This window comes from Ochotona princeps, chromosome 25, assembly GCF_030435755.1.
Source record: "Ochotona princeps isolate mOchPri1 chromosome 25, mOchPri1.hap1, whole genome shotgun sequence".
Lineage (NCBI taxonomy): Eukaryota > Metazoa > Chordata > Mammalia > Lagomorpha > Ochotonidae > Ochotona > Ochotona princeps.
In genome coordinates this window covers 3,937,494-3,961,348 of record NC_080856.1, presented here as the reverse complement: position 1 = coordinate 3,961,348, position 23,855 = coordinate 3,937,494, and the positions used below count along the sequence as shown (strand labels likewise).

Genomic DNA, 23,855 nt, shown 5'->3' with positions numbered 1-23,855 from the left:
GTTCCGGTCTTCCAAGCAGTTTCTGGGTTCCAAGGCTTTGGGCCTTAGCTGCTTTTCAATGCCACAAGCAGGGAGCTGAATGGGAAGCGCATCCACCGGGATTAGAACCAGTGCCTATATGGGATCCTCCGCTAGGCTACCACCGCACCGGGCCCTCAAGCAAACATCCTTAGGAAATGTGTGCCTGAGCCCTGATTTGGGTTGTGTCTGACCTGGTTCCTGGCCAGGGCAAAGCGAAGGTATGGCTGAGGCTTAGTGGCAGGTTCTTCACTGCTGTCCAGTGATGACATGCTTCACTTGGAAGTGCTTGCCCAGTTCTTGACCATGGCCGGCAGGTACCGCACTATTCTGCTGTGATGGGAACTGTCTCCTAGGGAGCCTACCCATTTCGGACCATTGAGTCGTGTGTTACTGACATCCTTCCACTTTTAGCTGTCTTGCAACAGACACATTGATTGCTGTTTCCTTCCCAGGGGGGGAAAGGGACAGTTAGGGGAGTAACTGGAGTCTGCCTGTAGCTGTGTTTCTGGGCGTGGAGTGGGGAGTGTTTCCTGCCTCACCCATTGCTTTCCCTAAGCAGGACGGCAAGCTGACCAAGGAGGAGATCGTCGACAAGTATGATTTGTTCGTGGGCAGCCAGGCCACAGATTTCGGGGAGGCCTTAGTCCGGCATGATGAGTTCTGAGCCTGCGCTGGAGGAGCCTGCATCTCTTCAAAAGTAATTTATTTTTACAGCTTCTGGTTTCACATGAAATTGTTTGCGCTACTGAGACTGTTAGTACAAACTTTTCAGGATGTGCAGCAGCGTCACGGAACAATGAAAACCATCCTGTCCCCATCCCTCCTGTCTCCGAGGGCCTGGAGGGCAGTATTGCGTTGGAGGAACAGCTCTGAGCAGTGCACTTGTGTTTGTAGGATGACACTTTGTGCTGTGTATACCATGGTGTGTTTATTTTTGTCTTTGTTCGCTAGTTGGGAGGAGAATAAGAAGGGTCAGCCCTTGGCCCACATCTGGAGGCAAGCACCAGCCTTGTACTTCTCAACCCCTTCCCTGACAATTTTTATAATTCTCACTTAACTCGGTTTTTTTTGGGGGGGGAGGGGTTGTTTTTGTTTTTTAAGGTTAAGATCAATAAGAAACGTTCAGGAGAGAGAAAAGGAAAAAGCTATCCCCGCCGTTTGTATGTAACAAGCGTACTCCTCTTCTTGCCTGCTGAGAGGGGAACAGGGGCCTGTGCTACACACCCGTGTGGTTCCCGGTGAGGACAGTCCTGCGCTGCAAGAGAGCTGGGCTCCACCTGCTTACACACACACACACACACACACACACACACACACACACCATGCTGCGGCTCCGCCTGCTTACACACACACACACACACACACACACATACCATGCTGCCGCTCCACCTGCTTACACACACACACACCCCATGCTGCGGCTCCGCCTGCTTACACACACACACACACACACACACACCATGCTGCGGCTCCGCCTGCTTACACACACACACACACACACACACATACCATGCTGCGGCTCCACCTGCTTACACACACACACACACACACACACACACACACACACACAGGCAAGGACAGGCCCATACTGCGAGAGAGCTCCACCTACTTACACACACACACACCATGGGACCAGCTTCTTGCTGGTTTTGTCAAACACAGCTGTGGTGGGGGAAGAGTTAGGCTCATGTACTAAGCCTCACAGGGTTGCTTCCGGCCCAGACGTCTAGAAGACTAAAAGAAGAATCCCAGCGTGTTCAGGCGGACGTTGTGTTCCGGGTGTGCATCTGTTGAAGTGCTTACAGCATAACGTTTTGCCTGTTGAAATCACGCTAAGTGCCGCATGTGGTGCCTCTTCCCCAGGTGTGCCAAGGAGTGAATCTTGGTTTCTCCATAATTAAAATTCACTCCTTTCCAATCACGTCATCATCATCGAAAGTGCCTTTATGAGGGAAACTATCTCGGACCGGAAATCCACCCAAGAAACTGACGTACAATGACCTGGACTGCCTCCTGGGAAGCTTAAGGGCCTCCCAATGTGGGCATTTTTTTTCCTTTCCCTCTCTTGAACAGTAGTTAAACAACAGTATTAGTTACATGCTTGGCTGCAGTGTTCTGTTCTCGTGTGCTGGTTTCAAAACCCACGTGCTGCTGAATTTCCCAGGGATCCTCATACCTCACAGTGCAAACCACTTCCTGTCGGGCCTCTCCATGTCTGCTCAGAGGCAAGGGAGGCGCCTTGGGTGTGAGGACCGTCGCCCTGTTCCTCATCTCCCCACTTCCGTGCCACCAGCAGGAATTGAAAGATTGATTGTGAATCAGCAGGTTGCCAACCCTCACCTAAGCCAGGGGCATTGTAGAAGGAGCTGACAAACCCCGCTCTGTTCCCAACTCCACTTTACCTATATTGTATGTAATATGAACTCTGTCCATTTGGGTCCGTTTCTTACAGATGGGCCTCTTTTAAGAAGAATTCTTGTATTCCAAGTTTTTAGCCCTCAGGTTACTAAGATAAATATATGTGTATATAACCTTTATTATTTCCTGTATATTTCTGGATAACACATTCAGGTGGTGCTGGGTGGTTATTAATTAATCTGAACATAAGTATCTCCTTTGGTCTTCCGCAATCATGTTGAGCTACTTACTTGGTATGGTAAAAAGCCAGGTCTGATGTAACTTCACCCCAGCCTTCGCATTGAGCTCTTGATAATGAATACACTAAGTTTAACTCCAGGAGAAGGTAATGGAATCCCCCACTCTCCTCCTCCATTTCTGATAAAACGACCAGAGAATTGATGATGCCACCAGCCCCGGCGGCCAGCCTTGAGGCCAGGGAGCCTCACTGCACGCTCAGGCCTGATGTTGAAATCATGCGCTTAGAAAGCAAAGCTTTCTAAGTCGCCCAGGAAGTAAGCCATGACCTGCCAGGATGGCTGCTTCTGGGTGTTGGGGACCCAGCAACAACCACTGTACCCTCGTCTGATCCATCGCATTGTTGCTGTTTAAGTCAAGCATGAGGCTGGTGAACAGAAACTACACACCCACATCATGTGTTCTGTGAATGCTAGCTCTCTTGAATTTGGATTTTGGTTATTTTTTATAGAGTGTAAACCAGTTTTATATTCTGTAATGCAAACAGGTACCTATCTGTTTCTAAATAAAAACTGTTGACATTCGCCGTGGGGGTGTGTGTCCTTTGTTCTCTAGGAAATGGGACAGACCACTGGCTTGGACCTGGGAGGCTGTAACACGTCACAGGAAAGGAACTCTGCTAGGAGGCTTGCCATCCCCTTCCTGGCCCTGCTTCTCCAAAATTGGTCACTCCTGTTTCTGAGACAGCGCATCTTTGTCAGTGAAGCTGGAGCCAAGCCCAGCCGCTCAGGACATCAGTATCTGATGCCACGGCACACTGAGTTATCTTGATTGGTATTTCCAGAGGCGCTCTTTTGTTCTAACATTCATTAAATGGGATTAAGACCTGAAAACTCCTTGAGACATCGAGAGAGTTAAACTACTGATTTGAACAAATATGCAGCATAACACATTTGGGTTTAGCCCAAGGGGGCTGGTGGAGAAACATTTGGAATAAGTCACATGGGCCTTGGCGGTGGCCCTCCTGCCAGCGCTCTGACAGTGCGGCCTTAGAGGTCTTCTAAACTGTACATGGGCTGGCTGGAGGTTAGGCTGCTTCTTCCCTGTCCCCACCTCCAACCCATGGTGTTCCCTTACGTTTGTTCTAACTCTAAATAAGTCCTCAGATCAGATCCCCAGTGAGAATGGGGGAGAGGACAGATGCCAAAAAAGGAAGTCACTGTTAGCCATGCACTGAGGAGTCAGCCGTGGGTAGAGTTGCCCTGTACAAGGAATGTTCAGAACATTCATGGGAAGCACACATTATGAAAACTATGCATGGATTTGAACTTAAACTTATCTTTTAATTTCATCTCTCCACACACATTTTGGAGTCCCCCCTCGTGTCTAGAATTCAATTCTCCAAATACAGTGAGCAGCGCTTCTGTTCGTCGAAATGGCCTTTGGCTGGGCTGAAGTAGACCCAACTTGAGGAACACTGACATAGTAACAGGAAGAGAGCAGCAGGACAGTGAGAAGTTGGCTCCCCACCTGCCCTTGTCCCCACCCCTTGCCACATGTCTCCACGGCTTGTGTGGTTCTGGTAGCCAGAGCAGAAACTTACTTCAATGTAAGTAGGCCAGCACAGTGGTCCTTAGCTGGGACCAACTTTGCTGGAAGACACAGTGGAAACTTCCGTCCTCTGACTGCTGGACAGCTCAGAATCGTCGGTCATGGGCCTCCCACACACCATTTCCATGATGCAGGCTCGGAACTGGAGGGAAAGGCAGAAGAGGAGGTGCCCCTTGACGAAGGAGCACAGGCCAGGACAACGCCCATGGGTGCTGGAAAAGACATTCTAAGTACCCCAGCTGCCAGTACCTAGGTTTTCAACGGGTTTGGAATGCTATCTTTCCCATGTTGAAAATCAGCCAAAATCCAGTCTAGATCTGCTTGCTTCCCTGGATCCACAGTAGAAGCCCTGGATACTCTGCCTGAACCTGTAGTTTCACTCTCCCAAGATGTAGGCACCAGCCTGCTTCACAAGAGCATCACAAGTAGTCTGCCCCCCTGCCCTCTGCCATTGCTTGAAGGTACTCCCAGCTGGGAAGGGTTATGGATTCTTTCCTGCTGGGGAGTTTCAAGGCAGTTTTGAGTCTGTCTCAATGTTTGAAGGAAACAAATTCATTCTGAAGGTAGGACTTTCCAAGACGGGAACTCTGCTAGGTTGGTCTGAGTTGGGTTTAGCTGTAGGAGCCCTCTCCCGCCATAGGTCAGATTGCTGAGAGGCCACAAGACATTGGGAAGGAAAGGGGTAGAAACTCCTAAAACGCAAGGACATTTTTTTTTTTCAGCACATCTCATCCCACGATCTGGAAGAACTTGGTTTTTCTTGCCCAAGCCTTATCCTCTGTGGGGTCTGTTGTGTCAGTGTCTGCCCCTTCCTACCAGGCGACCTTGGGCATCCTGTCCACTCCTGGGAGTCCTGAGTAGAGACCAGGTGAACTCCCAAGTTCAAAGTCATTGGTGGGGCAAGAATGGATCTTAGAAAGCAGGCGCTCAGAAGCCCATGGGCAGGCAGCTTTACCTGCTTGTTCATGAAGCAATAGATGATGGGGTTGTAGACACAGGCGCTCTTGGAGAAGAAGGCAGGAATGGTGACAAACCGCAAGTCCAGCCCGTGGTTGCGGTTGTTGACTATGTACATGGCCAGGGAGGCGTAGGGCACATAGCACACACAGAATGATCCCACCATGACCACCACCATGCGGCTCACTTCCCGCTCAGCCTTCTGTGTGGTCGCCGACTCCTGCTGCTGAGCAGCGACCTGCGGCAGAACACGGAGCGTCACATCCCTCTGCATGCCAGGCCCCAGTTTCCGGGTCTTTGGGGGACATCTCCCAGCTCGTGGCCTGATTCTTGGGCTTTCATTTGGGGGGAAGGCAGAGCGGAGGCAGTTCTGGGCTCAATGAACTTCTTAGAGGTCGGGCTGATAGCCGTCTGATTACCCCTACCTCTGCTCCCCTCTGTTCTGATGCTAGCTCCCCTGAGCTGTGAACATTTTCATCCTGGCTGTCACCTGGAGCCACCCCACTTCCACTCCGTCTCTGACCCTCTGAGAAGCCACTCACAGCTCGGAGGGTCCCCAGCAGCTGAGCATAGGAGAAGCAGATGAGGGAAAGAGGGATGATGAAGCAGAAGATGAAGAGGAACCAAGTGTAGTATTCGCTGCGGTATTTGGTGCCCACGGTGTACCAGTCGGGGCCACAGGAGCACTGCAGGCCCTCAGGGAGGAACCTGCCAGGGACCAAGCACTCAGGACAGAAGCTCTGTTCCCCGCCTCGCCCCCACCACAAGCACATGAGTCATGTTTTCTACTTAGAGCCCAAAAAGCGTCCCTCCAAGGCTTCTGGCGGGGTTAGGAGCGTGGAGAGGAGGCTGCAGTTGGAGCTGCAGAGCGGACAGGGTCCTCATTTCCCACAGGCCTCTCGCCTCACCTACCCCACCAACTCTTGACCAACTTGAAGTCAAAGACTACAAGGCTTCTCTAGAACTCAAGCTTGCTCTCCACCCATTACCCTGGGCTGCTAGCCAAGCCAGGCCAGCCACCCCACGCTCTCACCCTGAGCTTCCAGCCAAGCCAGGCCCGCCACCCCACGCTCTCACCCTGAGCTTCCAGCCAAGCCAGGCCCGCCACCCCGCGCGCTCACCCTGAGCTTCCAGCCAAGCCAGGCCCGACACCCCGCGCTCTCACCGGCTCCAACCAAAGAAGGGCGGCATGGAGACACCGACACCAATGACCCAGGTAGCCAGGACTACCACCAGCGCGTGCTTGGAGCTGAAGCGGAAGTTGCCGAAGGGCTTACAGATGACAATGTAGCGTTCAAAGGCCAGGAAGGCCAGTGACCATCCTGTCACCAGTCCTGTGGTGAAATGCGGGGGTAATGGGAATAGGTGGGGCCCTTACCCAGCTGGCGGATGGGGCATAGGGGATGAGGTTGGAGATTCAAACATCACTGGTATGGTGCAAGTTTGGGCTGCTTGGGACCCCAGCCTTAGAAAGAGCACACCAGCTCCTTCCCCCACCTCAGTTAGGCTCCTCTTAGGGACTGCCTCCCACCCAAAAGTTCTGTTTGCAATCCTGGAGGCGCATCCTCAGCCTCCCCTCCACTCATCCCCCCCTCCACTCATCCCTACACCTGCAGTACCTGTAGCAGAACCCGTGAAGGCCTCCAAACTACAGACAAAGCGGCCAAGGACGAAGTAGCCATAGCAGCTGGAGAGGAAGACATTGAAGACAGAGAAGATGCAGGCGAGAAAGCCCGCCAGCGATATATTGACCAGGATGTAGTTGAGTGGTTGCCGCAGCTTTTTGTAGCGCAGCGTGGCCACCAGCACCACTGCATTGAGCGGAGTCCCTGCAAAGAAGACGAGGCCCATGAAGGCTGCCTGGAGATGGAAGGCCCAGATGGGGGCAATGTGGTACTGAGGTCCATCCCACGGCGCCACAGAGGACAGGTTCTTGAACAGGTAGAAATCCTCCTCCTCAGACATTGTGCTCCTGGGAGGCCCCCGCCCCTGGGGGTCCTCTTATAGATTGCCCTTCCACCATGCTGTCCCCACCTACCACACAGCCTCTCCTCTGAAGCTGCTTGGGTGATCCTAAGCCTTCCAAGCACGGCGCTTGGGATTAGACATCCCTGAGCCCCACCTAAACCTCTTTCTTTGGTCCCAAAGCTGATTGTGTGTTCCTCAGAGGATAACAGATTGGGGTCAGAGGACCCAGGTATGTAGGTACCAAGGCCTGGAGAGGGCTGGCCTGTATTCAGCGACAGTGCTGTCACCTTTGGGGGTGGGGATGGTTGGGTTTTGTCCTTTTCCCGCTCCTTCTGGCTGCTGGTGAGACAGCCATATCCAGAAGGGCCTTTACATCCTGTCTGCCCCTTTATGGGAGGTGCCCAACACAGTCTCCCTGTCTGCGAGAGCCTGCGAGAACGGGTGGGGAGTGGAGCACTCCTGGAAGCTTGCAGCCCACAATCTTCAGGGGGCAGGAGAGCTAGTGTGACTATACCTAGAAGTCTAGACTATACCTAGAAGTCTAAGGCACTCCAAGTCAGGCTGCCTCGCTCATACCACACCCCCCCAATTTTTTTGTGTAGAACCTAGCTGGGGAAGTTCTGTCCCACTCAGCCCTGCACCCGGGTCCTCAACCCTTGCTGATGTCTGCTCATGCCCGTAGCTCTGCAGTGCCTCAGCGAGAGCTCCAGCTGCCAGTCTGCCTCCTTGCTGTCTTCCTCCTTGGGACCCTGCCTGCCTTCACAGCCCTCCCGGCTGGATGCTGTCAACTGTGCCTGCCTGTACACTTGGTGTTACGCATTCACGGACTTCTCTGTACCTTGATAGGATGCAGACATACTTGCACGTTAAAGCCGAACAAGTGGCCCCAGCCATGGCGGGGTGGTCAGTGAATCCCTTTGCGTAGATCGCAAGTGAAAAACAATTATTAGAAAGCACATACAGACCAGAGCTGCGGTATAAGTAGCCACCTGCCAGCACCCCATATAAGCACTGGTTTGAGTCTCAACTGCTCCATTTCTTTTTTTTTTTTTTTTTTTAAAGATTTTATTATTATTGGAAAGCTGGATATACAGAGAGGAGGAGAGACAGAGAGGAAGATCTTCCATTTGATGTTTCACTCCCCAAGTGAGCCGCAACGGGCCCATGCGCGCCGATCCGAAGCCGGGAACCAGGAACCTCTTCCAGGTCTCCCACGCAGGTGCAGGGTCCCAATGCATTGGGCCGTCCTCAACTGCTTTCCCAGGCCACAAGCAGGGAGCTGGATGGGAAGTGGAGCTGCCGGGACTAGAACCGGTGCCCATGTGGGATCCCGGGGCTTTCAAGGCGAGGACTTTAGCCGCTAGGCCACGCCACCGGGCCCAACTGCTCCATTTCTAATCCAGGTCCCTGCTGGTATGACTCAGAAGGCAGCAGAGGTTGTCCTAAGAGCTTGGGCCCCTGTACCCACATGGGAAGATTCTAATGAAACTCCTGTCTCCTAGCTTTGGCCTGGCCCCGCCCTGGCCCTTGTGGCCATTTGGGAAGTGGACCAGTGGATGGAAGACCCTACTCTCTGTAACTCTGCCTCTCAGATACTGTGTGTGTGTATGAAAGCACATGAAGTCTCAGCAAACAAGATCTGCCAGGGCTCAACCCTTTCTTGCAAAGACTCACCCACATTTACATAAAAAAAAAATTTCCCCGAGGGCTCCCTGCTTGTGCCCTGAGAAAGCAATCGAGGATGGCCCAAAGCCCTGAGACCCTGCATCCACGTGGGAGACCCGGAAGAGGCTCCTAGCTCCTGGCTTCAGATCAGCTCAATTCTGGCCGTTGCGGCCACTACGGGAGTGAATCAGTGGACGCAAGATCTTTGTCTCTTCTCTCTGTATATCTGCCTTTCCAATAAAGATAAATCTTAAAAAAAACAAAACTTTTAGAGGCCAGCCTTGTGACACAGCAAGTTAAGCTGCCACCTGCAGCTGTTCCACTTCTAAACTCACTCCCTGCTGATACATCTGAGAAAACAACAGAGGCTGATGGCCCAAGTGCTTCGGACCCTGCACCTTTAAAAAAAAAAAAGGTTTATTTATTTTTATGGCAAAGTTTGATGTACAGAGAGGAGGAGAGACAGTAAGTTCTTCCATCCAACGATTCACTCCCCAAGTGACCGCAACAGCTGGTGCTGCGCCGATCCAAAGCCAGCAGCCAGAAACTTCCTCCAGTTCTCCCATGCAGGTGCAGGGTCCCAAGGTTTTAGGCTGTCCTTGACTACTTTCCCAGGCCACAAGCAGGGAGCTGGATGGGAAGTGGGGATGCCAGGATTAGAACCGGCGCCCATATGTGATCCCAGCGCACTTAAGGCGAAGACTTTAGCCACTAGGCCACCGCGCTGGGCCCAGGGACCCTGCACCATTATGGGAGAGCTAGGAGAATGTCTGGGTTCCTGGCCCAGCCCCAAGCATTACACCATTTGAGGGGTGAACCAGCAGACAGAAGACCTCTCTCTCTCTGGTTGGTTGGTTTATTTATTTATTTTAAAGATATATTTTATTAGAAGGTCAGATTTACAGAGAGAAAGAGAGAAACATCTTCCATCTGCTGGTTTATTCCCCAAGTAGCCACAAGTGCTGGAACTGAGCCCATCAGAAGCCAGGAGCCTGAAGCTTCTTCCGGGTCTCCCACGTGGGTGCAGGGTCCCAAGGCTTTGGGCCATCTTTGACTGCCTTCCCAGGCCACAAGCAGGGAGCTGGATGGGAAGTGAAGCAGCCGGGATATGAACCGGTGCCCATATGGAATACCAGTGCGTGCAAGGCGAGGACTTTACCCACTAGGCTATACCACTTGAGATGCCCACAGGTGAGCAGCCGGGACACAATCCAGCGCCGATATGGGATACTGGAGCTACAGGCAGAGGATTAGACTGCTATGCTACATGCTGGATCCTCAGCATTTTAAAGTATCAAAGAATATACAGTAAGAAAAAAAGCGTGAATGTCTGCCAGTGTTGCTGCAGGGCCTCCATTGCCCTTCCCAGGCGCAGCCAGCAGAGGTGCGCTCCACACTGACCCTCAGGCTCCGCAAGCCGCAGAGAAGAGGAGGGTGGCCGTGCTCTGGGGAAAATGAGCCATCAGTCCTGAATCTGCCTGACTCAAAGTCCTCCACCCTCCTGGGAAACGGGAGGCTTCTAGAAGGCAGTCACAAGTCTTCTAGAACACTGCATCTAGGGCTTCTTCGACGAGGCACATATAAGTGATGGAGGGCCCAAGTCCTAACGTGGTATACGGCTACTGTCATTGAACCTGGAAATAAATGGAAGGCAGGAGCCCATGGACTCCCAGAAGGGCAGCCTTCTTCCCTAGCCCCCACTCTGTGTTCACGTGTGTGTGCGTGCACACACCCATTCGTGTACGTGTGTGCATGAGGAGCCATGTGGTTACAAGAGCAGAGAAGGGATTACTGGCATTTTGTGGGCACTATGCTCCTGCCATTAGCCATATGATGAGTTGCGACGGACCGGCTCGGCCGGGAGCAATCAGTCCGACGGGAACAGGACCCCGGGAACGGTGGGCAAGGATTCGGCGAGTGACAAACAGACACGACAACTCAAGGCAGTTGTATCTGAGTGCATTTTGTAAAAGCAAGGCATCAGCTTATATACAATAGATTATTGCAAAGGGACATTTTCTTGCTTATTCATGTGGTTACATTTCTACAAACAATTATTCCAGGGAGGTAAGCAGGTCTGATGAAAAAAGATTGTTCTCTAATAGCCTGGTGACGGACTGCAGTTGCTGTTTCTTGTGGACACAGTTTGGCACCAGCTACAGTTTTAATCATTAAGCGATTAGCTCTCATTGTGTTTTGTGCCTTACATTGGTTTTAATATTAACTTGTCTATTTTTCTTAGCTTTTCTTCCTGTATGGCTTTTTAAGTTATAGATTTCTATTATAATTTTCTTTTTAGGAATTCTCAAAAATAGTCCTAGGTAGGTTTACTAAAGCTAGTGACTTAATGGTTTTTATTCTATACTGCTTGCCATCCTTGTCCAGTCTCCTGTCAGAAGGCTTCATAGAACTATAAAGGAACATTGAGCCTTTGCCGCACATTAACAATATTATTCCAGCCATAAAGATAAGAGCAAAGAGAGTACAGCCAGGAATGCCAAGACCACCAGAGATGCAGCCGAATCCAGGAGGCATCCTTCCTTGAAGCTTCCGCCTCGGCCTGGCGATTTCTCACGCAGGCTCCACTGGAGGTGGCGTGACATCTCTTCCCTTTTTATTTTTTAAATGAAGTTCATAAATGTCTCGGCGAAGGGAGGAGACAGAAGAGTAGATTATTTTGAAGAGGACTGGAAAAATAAAAATAATAAGTAAAATTATTCCGGCAATAATAGCGATGGTAATTATAGTATGAAGCCAACTGAAAGGATTAAGTGATTGTAATCCTTTCTTCAATGATTCTGCTAGATCGCCCAAATCTTCTACATCTAAATGAGCTTTGCTGATTGTAGAAATTTCTTCCTGTAATCGTTCTATATTATGGGAAATATCACTATCTTTCCAAACTCCTAACAAATGATTCTTGGTTGCATTCCAATTAAAAGAAGTGTTATATTTTAATGGTGTCACACATATATATTTGTAACTAGTATGGCACCTAGTGGAGAGCTGTACCTTTAAATTTTGTACTTCTTGCCCAATTGCTAAAACGGCTTCTTCTAAGGCGTTTACTTTCATTTCTAACTTACGGTCTATGGCTTGCTGTTCAGCCAGGGCTATTGAAACGTTTTTGCTTAAATCATTTACAAAATGAGCTGTTTTTACTTCTTCTACTAAGGCAGCAGTAGAAACGGCTAGAGAGGTTAAAATTGCTATTAAGGCACTTATTCCTAATACAAGGCTAACTACAAAACGCTTAGGTCGCAACAAAAGATCAAGATTTTTCAAAGTTTGTAAAGCAGCATTATCAAACCATGGATCCTCTTTTAAATCAACAGGTAACATAACATACTCCGGTCGCTGTAGTAAAATTATAACAGAATATTGCTTATCCAAATTTGAAGTCAAACAATTTGTCAAAATACAAGATCGACATTTTATATAATATGATTTTCCTTGATTAATTATAGTTACATTTTTTGGTTTTCCTGCTAAGATGTCAAATGGATACCCAACACATGTTCTTATCCCAATGGAAGTAGAAACTGTTTCTTTTGGTTTCTTTAGAAGTAACATGTTGGCTGCAGCAAAAAGTCGAAACAGCCCAGGGTGTACACCAGTTTTATTATGAGTGGTTGAATGGCTCACAAAGACCGGTGCTACCCATCCAGGCGTGAACCATCTTTTAATTGGCTCACCAAGTGTATTAGGGGTGTATCCCCCAAATTTTTCAGAACTATATTTCAAATAATCGGTATAATCATAATCAGGACTTTTTACTGAATAATCATAGATGTAATCATTTGACCCATAAGGCTGATGTACTGAAGCCTTTTGAAATCCACATTCTAACCATTTTGGTGATTTTATAAAAGAATCCCAAAATTGATCTTTATCATGATAAATTTGAAAACAATTTGGTAATGGCATATTTTCTGAAGGTAAAATATAAGATTCATTATAATTATAATAACCTAATGTCATAATTCCAATTTCCCACATTAACCTTTTGTCATTCTGGTCACCAGAGTTTCTATCAGGTGCATCAGTAAGTAAAGTTCTGTAATTAATTGGTAAGCAACCTGGAGGCACTCTGCCTCTTATTGTTACACAGATTGGGGTAGTATCAGACATTCCTTCATAGTCAATGACCTGTGACGTCTGATGAGAAGAAGTAAAATCTTCATATCCGCCCAAAAGCTGGGTATTATTAGTCATTATTTTGATTTGCGTTTCTTCGCCCCATCCTACAGGATGAAGAAAGGGTGGATGTGGAACATAAGCCCAATAGATGTCACCAGAGACAGTTACTACCTGTGCAGTCAAAATTGCAAGCATAGCAAGGAAGATATTTTCAAAAGTGAGAGGCTTTCCTGCAGAAGCCACAGTGTTTTCTGCTTCACGAGTCAGTTTCTTTATCTGGCCCCAGGTGGGAGGTGTCGCCTCTTTCGTTGTCTTCGCTTGCCGGGCAGAGAGGTTGAGTGTCTTCAGCTTCCGTGTCATTTTTCTGATTTGTGTTCTGCGCCTTCTCCTTCCTTCTGTCTGGGTCTTCATTGTAGGGTCGGATGAGTCTGTCTGGGATCCAGATGGGTGCTTCAGCATCCTGTGGAAATACACATGCATATCCTCTTCCCGAGGTTATTAGTACATCAGGCCCTTTCCAGGTGCCTGTTAACAAGTCCTTCCAACGTACTTTGGGTTGAATTTTTAGTAACTGTGGTCCCCAGTGTCTCTGCATTGGGGTCAATCCTTCTTCATTAGTGTTTAAATAGTTTATAGTAAATAAAGCATGGTTCAGTAATTGATGAGGGGAGTAATATTGATTACTGGCTTTTAATCTTTGCAATTGTAACTTTATATTCTGATGGGCTCTTTCAATAATTGCTTGTCCCTGAGGATTATAGGGAATTCCTGTACTATGGGCGATTTTCCAGGTTTGACAAAATTTACTAAAAGCTTGAGATGTATAAGCAGGAGCATTATCAGTTTTTATTTTTTGAGGCAAACCTAAGACTAAAAAACAAGCTATTAAATGCTGAATAACATCTTTCACTGCTTCTCCTGTTCTTGCTGTAGCCATTACCGCTTGGGAGTATGTATCTATGGTTACATGTACATATTCTAACCTACCAAATTCTGATATATGGGTTACATCCATTTGCCACAATACTTGTGCCCTCAGGCCTCTGGGGTTAACACCCATTTTTAGAGAATGATGGACTTCTGGACACCAATTGCAGTTTTTTACTATTTGTCTTGCTTGTTCTCTAGTTATTTGGAACATTCTTTTTAATGCCAAGGCATTTTGATGATGAAGTTGATGACTTTCCTGCGCTTGCTCAAGTGCAGTACCTATTATTTCTTTTGTAAGCATATCTGCAATAGTATTGCCGAAAGAAAGAGGGCCTGGCAAGTTAGAATGTCCTCTAATATGACCCACAAATACTTTCTCTCGCCTATTTTGAATGACCTTTTGTAATTGTTGTAATAAGGGCAGAATACGTGAGGAGCCTGAAAGTAATGCAGTTTCTATGGCAGGAAACAAATTAACTATATACTTGGAATCAGTGTAAAGGTTCATGCATTGAGGCACGTTCTCGAGAGCTAAAATTACTGCTATAATTTCTGCCTGTTGAGCAGAAATATTTTGAGTTCTTTTTATAATTGGGGGCTGCCCAGGTAAATGGACAGCGGATATTCCATTAGAAGATCCATCAGTAAAAACTAGCATGGCTTTATCTAGAGGTTCTTGACTTATTTTTAAAGGAAAAATTATCTCAGTTTCTTCCACAAATTTTAACAACGGATTTTGAGGTAAATGATATTTTATTTGCCCTGAATAATTTTGTAACGCTAGTCCCCAATCATCATTAGTCTGTAACAAATAATCTACTTCCTGTCGCTTATAGGGGACAATTATATTATGCATTTCTTTGCCAAATAATTCTCGTGATCTTATTCTCCCTTTAATAATCAATTGACTACACAAATATATATAGGATGAGACCATTTTGACTTGTGTGTGTGGTAAATGCAACCATTCCAATACTCCATTTTGCCACAAACACCCAGTCGGGGTATATTTTGTTTTAATAATAATTAAATCCCATTCTTTATCATAATTTAATTGTTTAACCTTTGCTTCTTGCAATTTGTCTTCTATTAAATTAATCTTTTGTAATGCCTCAGTAGTTAATTTTCTAGGAGATTTAGGATTAGCTTCCCCTTTTAAAATATCAAATAGTGGATGTAACTCTCCTGTGGTTATTTTTAAATAAGGTCTCACCCAATTTATGTTTCCTAATAACTTTTGGAAATCATTCAATGTCTTTAATTTGTCCAATCGAATATGCATTTTCTGAGAAGTAATACTATCATTATTTATATTTTTACCTAAATAATTTAATGGCCTATTATATTGAATTTTGTCTGGAGCAACAACTAATCCATAAGCATTTAAGCTTTTCATCATTTTTTATAAAACTTTTTCAGTTATTTCTCTTTTTTTATTTGCTATCAATATATCATCCATATAATGTATTATATAAGTATCTGGATTCTCATTTCTAACATCAGTCAATGCTTTATCTACAAATTTTTGACACAGAGTAGGACTATTTTTCATCCCTTGGGGTAAAACCTTCCACTGATATCGTTGAAATGGTCTTTTAAAATTACTAGAGCGGATGCTAAAAGCAAACCTTTGACAATCTTGAGGATTTAACTTGATGGTAAAGAAGCAGTCCTGCAGATCTATAATAATGATAAAGTAATTTTCAGGAACTGCTACTGGAGAAGGGAGGCCAGGTTGTAATGCCCCCATGTCATACATGGTACTATTAATTGCTCTTAAGTCTTGTAGCAATCGCCATTTTCCTGATTTTTTCTTAATAGTAAAAATAGGTGTATTCCATGGACTATTAGATTCTTCTAAATGCCCCAACTTTACTTGTTCAGCCACTAGTTGTTCCACAGCTTGTATTTTTTCTTCTGTTAGGGGCCACTGATCCACCCACACTGGCTGATCATCTTTCCATACTATTTTATCTGCGTATAACTCATCAGTGGCCCCTAGAAAAAATTTTGTTCATCATCTAAATTTTTCGTGGTTAGTTTTATTTCCATGTCATGCATGATATCTCTCCCCCATAAGGAAAAAGGTAAAGACATGATAATATAAGGTTGAAAATTTCCTGATTTATCTTCACATTCCCACTTTAATATTTTAGAGCTTTGTGCCACATTAGTTGCTAATCCTAATCCTACTAAGGTTGAAGATGTATTAATAACTGGCCAAGTATTGGGCCAATCTTTTCCTGATATATATGATCTATCTGTTCCAGTGTCTAATAACCCTGTTATAGATTTTCCTTCTATTTTTATAGTTTTAAAAGGTCTTTCTTTATCTATCTCTTGTGTCCAGGCTATGACTCCAGTTGACCCAAACCCCTCACTTCCTCTTGTTTCTTTTAGACATGGGTTTGGAAACTTCACATAATTAAGCAATAAAATCTGGGCTATTCTTTGATCTTTATGTATCTGGACTACTTCTTTTAATGGTCTAACCATAATTTTTACTTGTCCCATAAAATCTGAATCTATTACCCCTGGTAGGACTTCAAAATTTCTTTTAAAGTTGGAACTTCTTCCTATGATTAGTCCAAAAGTTCCCTCAGGCAATGGCCCTTTTAAATATGAATCTACAAGCTGCACCCCCTCCATAAGGGATAATATATAATCATGTTGGGATGCAAGATCAAGCCCTGCACTCCCTGGAGTTGCTCTAGGCAGCTCGTGTATGGTAAATTCTGGTGCTAATGGGTTCAAAGGTGATTGTTCGGGTTCCTTAGGAACCGCCCCTCTTTCATTTACGGGGCTGAGGGGATGCCCCCCTCCTCGTTTTTTGGCTTTTCCTTCTCAGTTAGAGGAGTTCCATCCTTATGGAACTTGGACCTGCATTCATTTTTCCAATGCCGGCCTTTTCTACACCTAGGGCATAATCCTCTTGGGATGCCCTTGCCACCCATTGGGTTTGACCCCTTTTTTATTTCTATATGGGGGCAATGTTCACTTATATGACCTGTTTGTCCACATGCAAAACAGGTGACCCCCCCTTTTTGGGGGCCTTTTTCTTTCTTTAAATTCTGAATATATGCGCCGAAATTCTCTCTCTTCATAGCTGCAGCATATGCCATTCCTTGAATGGCTGCTGGTGAGGCATCTATACATACTTTCCTGGACACCTTACTCCCTCCTTTGAGCATGTGTCCCAAGACTGACAAGAACAACTCTTTGCCCTTGGAATGTGAATGCCCCATGGTAATTTACCTTCTCGTCCTCTAAACCTGATGATCCTTTATCAGGGAGCCTGCAGCGCTCTGACGAGGTCCTATCCTTGCCTGAAAATAATAAGAAGTAAAAGAAAAGAAGAAAGCTTACCGTCCCGATGAATTTTCAAGTCCCCGTTCGGGCGCCACCTGCGACGGACCGGCTCGGCCGGGAGCAATCAGTCCGACGGGAACAGGACCCCGGGAACGGTGGGCAAGGATTCGGCGAGTGACAAACAGACACGACAACTCAAGGCAGTTGTATCTGAGTGCATTTTGTAAAAGCAAGGCATCAGCTTATATACAATAGATTATTGCAAAGGGACATTTTCTTGCTTATTCATGTGGTTACATTTCTACAAACAATTATTCCAGGGAGGTAAGCAGGTCTGATGAAAAAAGATTGTTCTCTAATAGCCTGGTGACGGACTGCAGTTGCTGTTTCTTGTGGACACAGTTTGGCACCAGCTACAGTTTTAATCATTAAGCGATTAGCTCTCATTGTGTTTTGTGCCTTACATTGGTTTTAATATTAACTTGTCTATTTTTCTTAGCTTTTCTTCCTGTATGGCTTTTTAAGTTATAGATTTCTATTATAATTTTCTTTTTAGGAATTCTCAAAAATAGTCCTAGGTAGGTTTACTAAAGCTAGTGACTTAATGGTTTTTATTCTATACTGCTTGCCATCCTTGTCCAGTCTCCTGTCAGAAGGCTTCATAGAACTATAAAGGAACATTGAGCCTTTGCCGCACATTAACAATATTATTCCAGCCATAAAGATAAGAGCAAAGAGAGTACAGCCAGGAATGCCAAGACCACCAGAGATGCAGCCGAATCCAGGAGGCATCCTTCCTTGAAGCTTCCGCCTCGGCCTGGCGATTTCTCACGCAGGCTCCACTGGAGGTGGCGTGACAATGAGTGACGCTGTCCCCAGTCCCAGCAGCACCCAGCCCCCCACGGAAAGGCAGTGACTGGAGCCAAGCCCTTTTCAGCATGGCTGTCCCTGCAGGAGGCCCAGCTCTGAGCAGCAGGCGTGGCTGGCATCAGTGCCTGGCACGCCTAGCCACAGCAACCATGCAGGGAATGTGAGCTGAGGTCACAGAGCCACAGGTTGAGTGGGCTTTGATTTGGAAGCCTGGTTGAGGCTGGGAACAGCTACCCAAAGAGTCTTTGGGGCTGAAAAAATCCCCAGCCTGCTGGAGGAGTTAGCAGAAGCAGCTGTCTGCCCCCAGACACTCCTAAAACTGTATTCCCTGGGGACAAGGGAGTGAGGGCCTCCAAAGCTTGGTAGGGAGTGGGGGCAGGCGATGGCTTGGGCCTCAAGCCTGGTGGTGGTGCCTCACTTGAGCAGCTGGCACATTCATAATTGTACATACTTCCAAGATGTCCTTCCGTCCTGCCTTTTTTTTTTTTTTTTCACTCATTCATTCTACAGACATTTGCTAAGTCACTTGTGCTAAGGACTAAATGGAATTAACCAGATAAAGTGCTTCTACAAGGCTGGCCACATGGAAGTCCTTGTGGGGTGCGTAGCATTGTCAGCAGGTTGAGCAAGGGCTGGCCCCGGGGCAGACCCAGACCCACCGACCCACGTCTCAGCTTGTAGGGAGCTCTTGGCTCAGAGCCGTCAGCCCCCTGGGAACCAACCCAAGTGGGCTGGGCCCAGTGGAAACATAACGGAGGGAACCTGGCCCAGCCCACTGGGGTCTCCGATGAGATCTCAGCTCCTCAGCTGGGATCCCAGCCCCTCCCTCTCCTCTGGGATGCTCTCAACCTGACCAACCCCTAGCCAAGCCCACCTTGGGCTGTGAAGGCTGTCCCAGGGTCTCCCCCAGCTGGCCGCTGCATTCTGGCAGGACATGCAGGGCAGGCTGGGTAGAGAGGGTCAGGATAGGTCTTTGCAGACATCCTTTCCAGGTTTTTCCAGCAAGTCTGGGTTCTCAGTGGATTCTGCATTGCCAACAGTCCTTGCATTCAGATAAGCGTGACACTGAGGCTGCATTTAAGCAGGTGTCTTTCTTCTTATGGTGGGAGGAACACCAATCCTCCCAGGATTGTAAAAAGGTTTTTTTAAAAAAAATCTTTGTAAAGTACAGAGCACACCCACAGGGGTATGACAGCTGCATTCCCAGGAGCTCTGATCGTCCTAACTTGTGCTGCTCTACTGCCCCTTCCAGCCGCACACACGGCACCTGGCGGTTTGTGGTGCTTCTGGACCCACGTGATATGTGTGGACCCACCATGGGATGAGAAAGAAGGGTGGCTCTGAATTGGTGTGAGAGGTCTCAGACAGACCCCCTCTGGTCCAGGGATGCCCCAACTTCTTCCCTGCCCTTCCCCCGCAGCAGCTATGGATACCTGCCCTACCTTGATAACAACGCCAGGAAGACCCACCTGGTCCCAGGGAAAATCAGCTCAGCCTGGAGTTCCTCTGCCCTCTCCTGCCCGCCCCAGCTCTGGGCACTGTGTGGTCTCACGGTGGACTGGGGAGGAGTGAGGCGAGGTGTGTGCTGGAGCGCAGCCGGCCTGGGCTGGGAGCCAGCCTGGGGCAGAGGAGGGGCCACTTCTAGAAACCACAAACTACCGCTGCTGCTGCTGCCGCCACTGTTACTCATGTGGCAAGGAGGATACATCTGGCAACAAGTAAATTTCTGTGGCTCGTTGGTCTAGGGGTATGATTCTCGCTTAGGGTGCGAGAGGTCCCGGGTTCAAATCCCGGACGAGCCCTACTTTTTATTTCACACTGTATACTTTCATGCACGCTGCTCATCCTTTCTAGGGCTGAAGAGCTTCCATCTACTGGTTCTCTCCTCAAATGATCACAACAGCCAGAACTGAGCTGAGCTAAAACCGGGAGCCAGGAGTGCGAGGTGAGCTGACTGCAGCAGCTGTCCAAACAGACTGGCACAGAGGACAGCCTGAGGGTTGCTTCTGAGTCAAGGTCAAGTACAGATAAGCTCATATGTTTGCTCTAATATAGTATAACATAATGTCAAATCTACATGTGAATCCTACCTTATGTCACTTCATACTTATCTGTACCTTGTATCATAAGATCCTGTGATGTAATTCATTAACCAACCATCCATAAGAGACTGATTGTTTATAATCACCTGAGATGGTCAATGTCCCTTTTATCACTGTTATTGCTACTGCCCATAAATAACGAAGATCTAGTCCTCACTGTGTCTACATTAGGAGCCTGGGATACAAGAATGAACTGACGACAGAATGACTGACAGTCACCTATGTGGCTGGGAGACACTCCAGCAGCAGCGTGATGGACTTGGGGACATTCACGAAAGACGCCCATTGAGATTGGAGGCGAGAACAGGGGGCGCGGAGGGAGCTCGGGAGAGGGGGAAGGAGACCCCAGTGCCAACTAAATTGCATCAAAGAACAACAACAATAAAGAAAAGACAGGCTCTGGATGTGAAATCCCAGTTGGAAAGCCATCAGATTTCCAAGTCCAAACAGAAGGATCAGAATGCAAACTGCTTTCTCCTTGGTAAGACAGGAAGAGCGGTGTTCATTGCTTACACTTGTTGGATCCCATCAGAAGCAGCCATGCCCCTTCCAGACACGAGCGAATCTACAGGGAATGCCTGGCACCGCAACACACTGCACTGACATGGCTCTTTCCTCATCCAGCACCCTTGAGAACACACATAGAGATGCTGAGGAAAATAGAAGTTTGAAAGAAAATGTGGGGGTCCAGCATGGTAGCTTAGTGGCTAAATCCTTGCCTTGCAAGTGCCAGGATCTCTTATGGGCACTGGTTCATGTCCTGGCTCCTCCACATCCTATCCAGCTCCCTGCTTGTGGCACGGGAAAGCAGTTGAGGACAGCCTAAGGCCTTGGGACCTTGCACCCACATGGGAGACCCAGAAGAAGCTTCTGGCTTTAGATCAGATCAGCTCCGGCCATTGCAGCTATCTGGGGGAGGGAACCAGCAGATGGAAGAGTTTTCTCTCTATCTCTCCTTCTCTTTGTAAATCTGATTTGCTTTCCCAATAAAAATAAATTCTTAAAAAATGAAAAAGTAGGGCCCGGTGCAATAGCGTATTGGTTAAGGTCCTTGCCTTGAACGCGCCAGGATCCCATATGGGTACTGGTTCTAATCCCGGCAGATCCACTTCCTGTCCAGCCCCTGCTTGTGGCCTGGGAAAGCAGTTAAGGACTGTCCAAAGCCTTGGGACCCTGCATGGGAGAACTGGAGGAGGTTCCTGGATCCTGGCTTTGGATCGGCGCAGCACCGGCCGTTGCACTCACTTGGGGAGTGAATCATTGGACAGAAGATCTTCCTCGTTGTCTCTCCTCCTCTCTGTACATCTGCCTTTCCAATAAAATAAATAAATCTTTAAAAATAATAACAATAAAATAAATTAAACAAAGAACTCAATATTTGGTGCAGTGGTTACAGACACTGGCTAAACTCCCCATGTTGGAGCACCAGGGTTCCATGCCCAGCTTTAGGGGCAAGCACTGTGGTGCAGTGGGCATATCCATCTCATATGGACATATGTTCAGGTTCCAGCTGCTCCACTCTAATGTGCCTGGAAGGCCAGAGGAGGATGGCCCAAGGGTTGGGCCTCTGCCATCCACAGGGGAGACATGGAGGGGAAAAAATTAATAATCATTAAGGCCTCCAAAATTTAGTAAATGAATAAATACAACACTAAGAAATTGAAGACAGAGTAATTGAATGAAAAATTTGGTGTTGGTTGGTGAGGTATCTAATAATAATTTAAGCTTCAGTGAAAGAGAATCAGTGAGCTGGTAGGCAGTGCTGAAGTCACTCGGGCTAAGACCAAGTGAGCAAAATGACAGGAAATGCAAGAGACCAGATCAAGGGCATGAAGGAAGGGTTAAGGCCAACGTGACGCTGGCACAGAACTCGGGGGATAAATGGCAGCACGGGCCCTTGGAGAGGATGATCTGCTAGGATGGGATCAGGAGACGGGCAGGTCTGAGCCCCAGGGATTACAAGGCTGAACACAGATCATCCCATAAGGTGATCACCAGCTGACCTGCTTACCTTCAGCCCAGCCCTTCCTAGATGCACCCCCACCTGCTCACCCCCCAGCCCAGCACCGGCAAGAGCCAAAAGGAGGCTTTCATTTAGTTTCCAAGAACAGACTGACCCTGTTTTGAATGCTGCCAGACTGGATGTGACCTGCTTGGTGACCTGCAACCTCAGGAGCCAGCAGGAGATTAGTCCTAACTGGGGATCAGGGCTCCCCAAAAAGAACATCCCTGAGGAGGTCACAACTGACAACTTGCTCCTCCCATCTCACCCTCCACCCACCCAGAGGAAGCTAGCCTGATCCCACGGGCTCAGACAGAACCACAACAGCCCTGCAATGGCCACTCCAAGGGCTAGCGTGCTGCCCAAGTCGCAGCACCGCCACGAGCACCCTGTGCCCCACTGGCTCAGCAAGGGCTGCATTTCCTCATAACTTGATGCCAGGGAGGGTCTGGGACAAAATCCTGGCCTCTGGGCATCAGGTGCAAGAAACACCTCCTCCGGGGCTTGGTGGCGTGGCCTGGTGGCTAAGGTCCTCGCCTTAATCCCATATGGCCGCTGGTTCTAATCCCGGCAGCTCCACTTCCTCTCTATCTCTCCTCCTCTCAGTATATCTGACTTTGTAATAAAAATAAAATAAATCTTAAAAAAAAAAAAAAAAGAAAGAAAGAAACACCTCCTCCGTCCTCACACCCCCAAGATCAGACTGGGGAGACCAAGCCAGAGCGAGTGGCAGTGCCGTGCAGGGAGGCAAGGTGATTGTCCGTGGGCACCGTTGGATTCCCATGGCGCTGTACACAGGGGACCTAGACAGAACTCAGAAGGGGCATGGGCCTGGGGAGCGTCGGGTTGTGTCAAGGCCAAGGGGGCCTGGGCAGCAGGGGAAGGGGCGTGGGAACAAGGCAGATAATACTCGCAGGTACCCGTGACCTTAGCGGCGGATATGCAAGGCGAGGAGGGACCAGTGTGTGCCTCCGGTTTGGAGACCTCCCATGCTTCTGTATGTGCCCAGAAGCCCCGACCCGGAGTACACCCTCTTCGACTCAGACCCACGAAGAGGTGAGAGCTGCTGGCATCCACCGATGCCGGAAGAAGTTGAGGAAGAGAAAACCCCCTCTTGCATGCCCCCTTCCACACTGGCAGCGCCAGCTTCAGCCGGAGCCGGCTCCACCACCGCGGGGGATTCGACCAGAGGTAGGGCCGGGAGGCGAGGGGGCCTTGGGGCCCCAGCGAGAGTCCCGGGTTCTGGCTGCTAGGAGTATGGAGACCGCGGAGGCCCAGCAAGAGCTTGGAGGGGGTCACCGCGCCGGGTGGGCCTCGCTCACTGCTGTGATCAGGACAGAAGAGAGGGACCCGTCGTTGTTCCCTCCGTCAGTCACTGGGAGAAGATCTGACTCTGGCAAGGGCTGCACTGAGGTCTCTGCCCATCAACACAGCAGGTGGAGCTGGCCTCTCCACCTCGGAGCAGCGCGCGTGTGCTGTCCAGGTCCGGCCGCTCTCCGAGCGTGGCATGCTCACCTTCGCGCGCCCGCCAGCTAGCACCGGCTCCCAGAACGCGCGCAGAGAGGGCTTCCGGGAGGCGGCGGCGTCAGGTGGCCCGGACACAGGCTCCGCCCCGCGGCCCGCCCTCCTCTCCTTCCCCACGCGCCTCGCTCGGGTCCCGGCCCCGCAGCTGCGGCTGCAGCTTG

The 23,855-nt window shown here is 48.5% G+C and overlaps 2 protein-coding genes and 1 non-coding gene across 4 annotated transcripts in view; 2 read left to right on the top strand and 1 right to left on the bottom strand.

Moving 5' to 3' along the window:
• CALU (calumenin) overlaps window positions 1–2,556 on the top strand; it is a 30,461-nt gene extending 27,905 nt beyond the window's left edge. Inside the window, exons 7-8 of one of the 2 annotated variants that reach the window (XM_058655038.1) lie at window positions 581–718; window positions 1,885–2,556. In XM_058655038.1, the coding sequence (XP_058511021.1) occupies window positions 581–685 (105 nt within the window). In that variant the 3' untranslated portion in view covers window positions 686–718; window positions 1,885–2,556. Of the gene's footprint in view, window positions 1–580; window positions 1,084–1,884 lie in introns of those variants that run through there. The other variant, XM_004592515.4, reaches the window with a different exon arrangement.
• A 1,621-nt stretch (window positions 2,557–4,177) lies between these two features.
• Window positions 4,178–7,149, bottom strand: OPN1SW (opsin 1, short wave sensitive). Its single transcript, XM_004592516.2, has 5 exons — window positions 6,804–7,149; window positions 6,350–6,518; window positions 5,727–5,892; window positions 5,183–5,422; window positions 4,178–4,369 (listed from the first exon to the last, which is right to left on the bottom strand). The coding sequence occupies exons 1-5, from the start codon at window positions 7,147–7,149 to the stop codon at window positions 4,250–4,252; spliced, it is 1,041 nt and encodes a 346-aa protein (XP_004592573.1). The 3' UTR covers window positions 4,178–4,249.
• A 12,647-nt stretch (window positions 7,150–19,796) lies between these two features.
• On the top strand, window positions 19,797–19,868 carry TRNAP-AGG (transfer RNA proline (anticodon AGG)). The gene has a single exon. It is a non-coding gene; the product is annotated as a tRNA-Pro (tRNA).
• The last annotated feature ends 3,987 nt before the right edge of the window (window positions 19,869–23,855 follow it).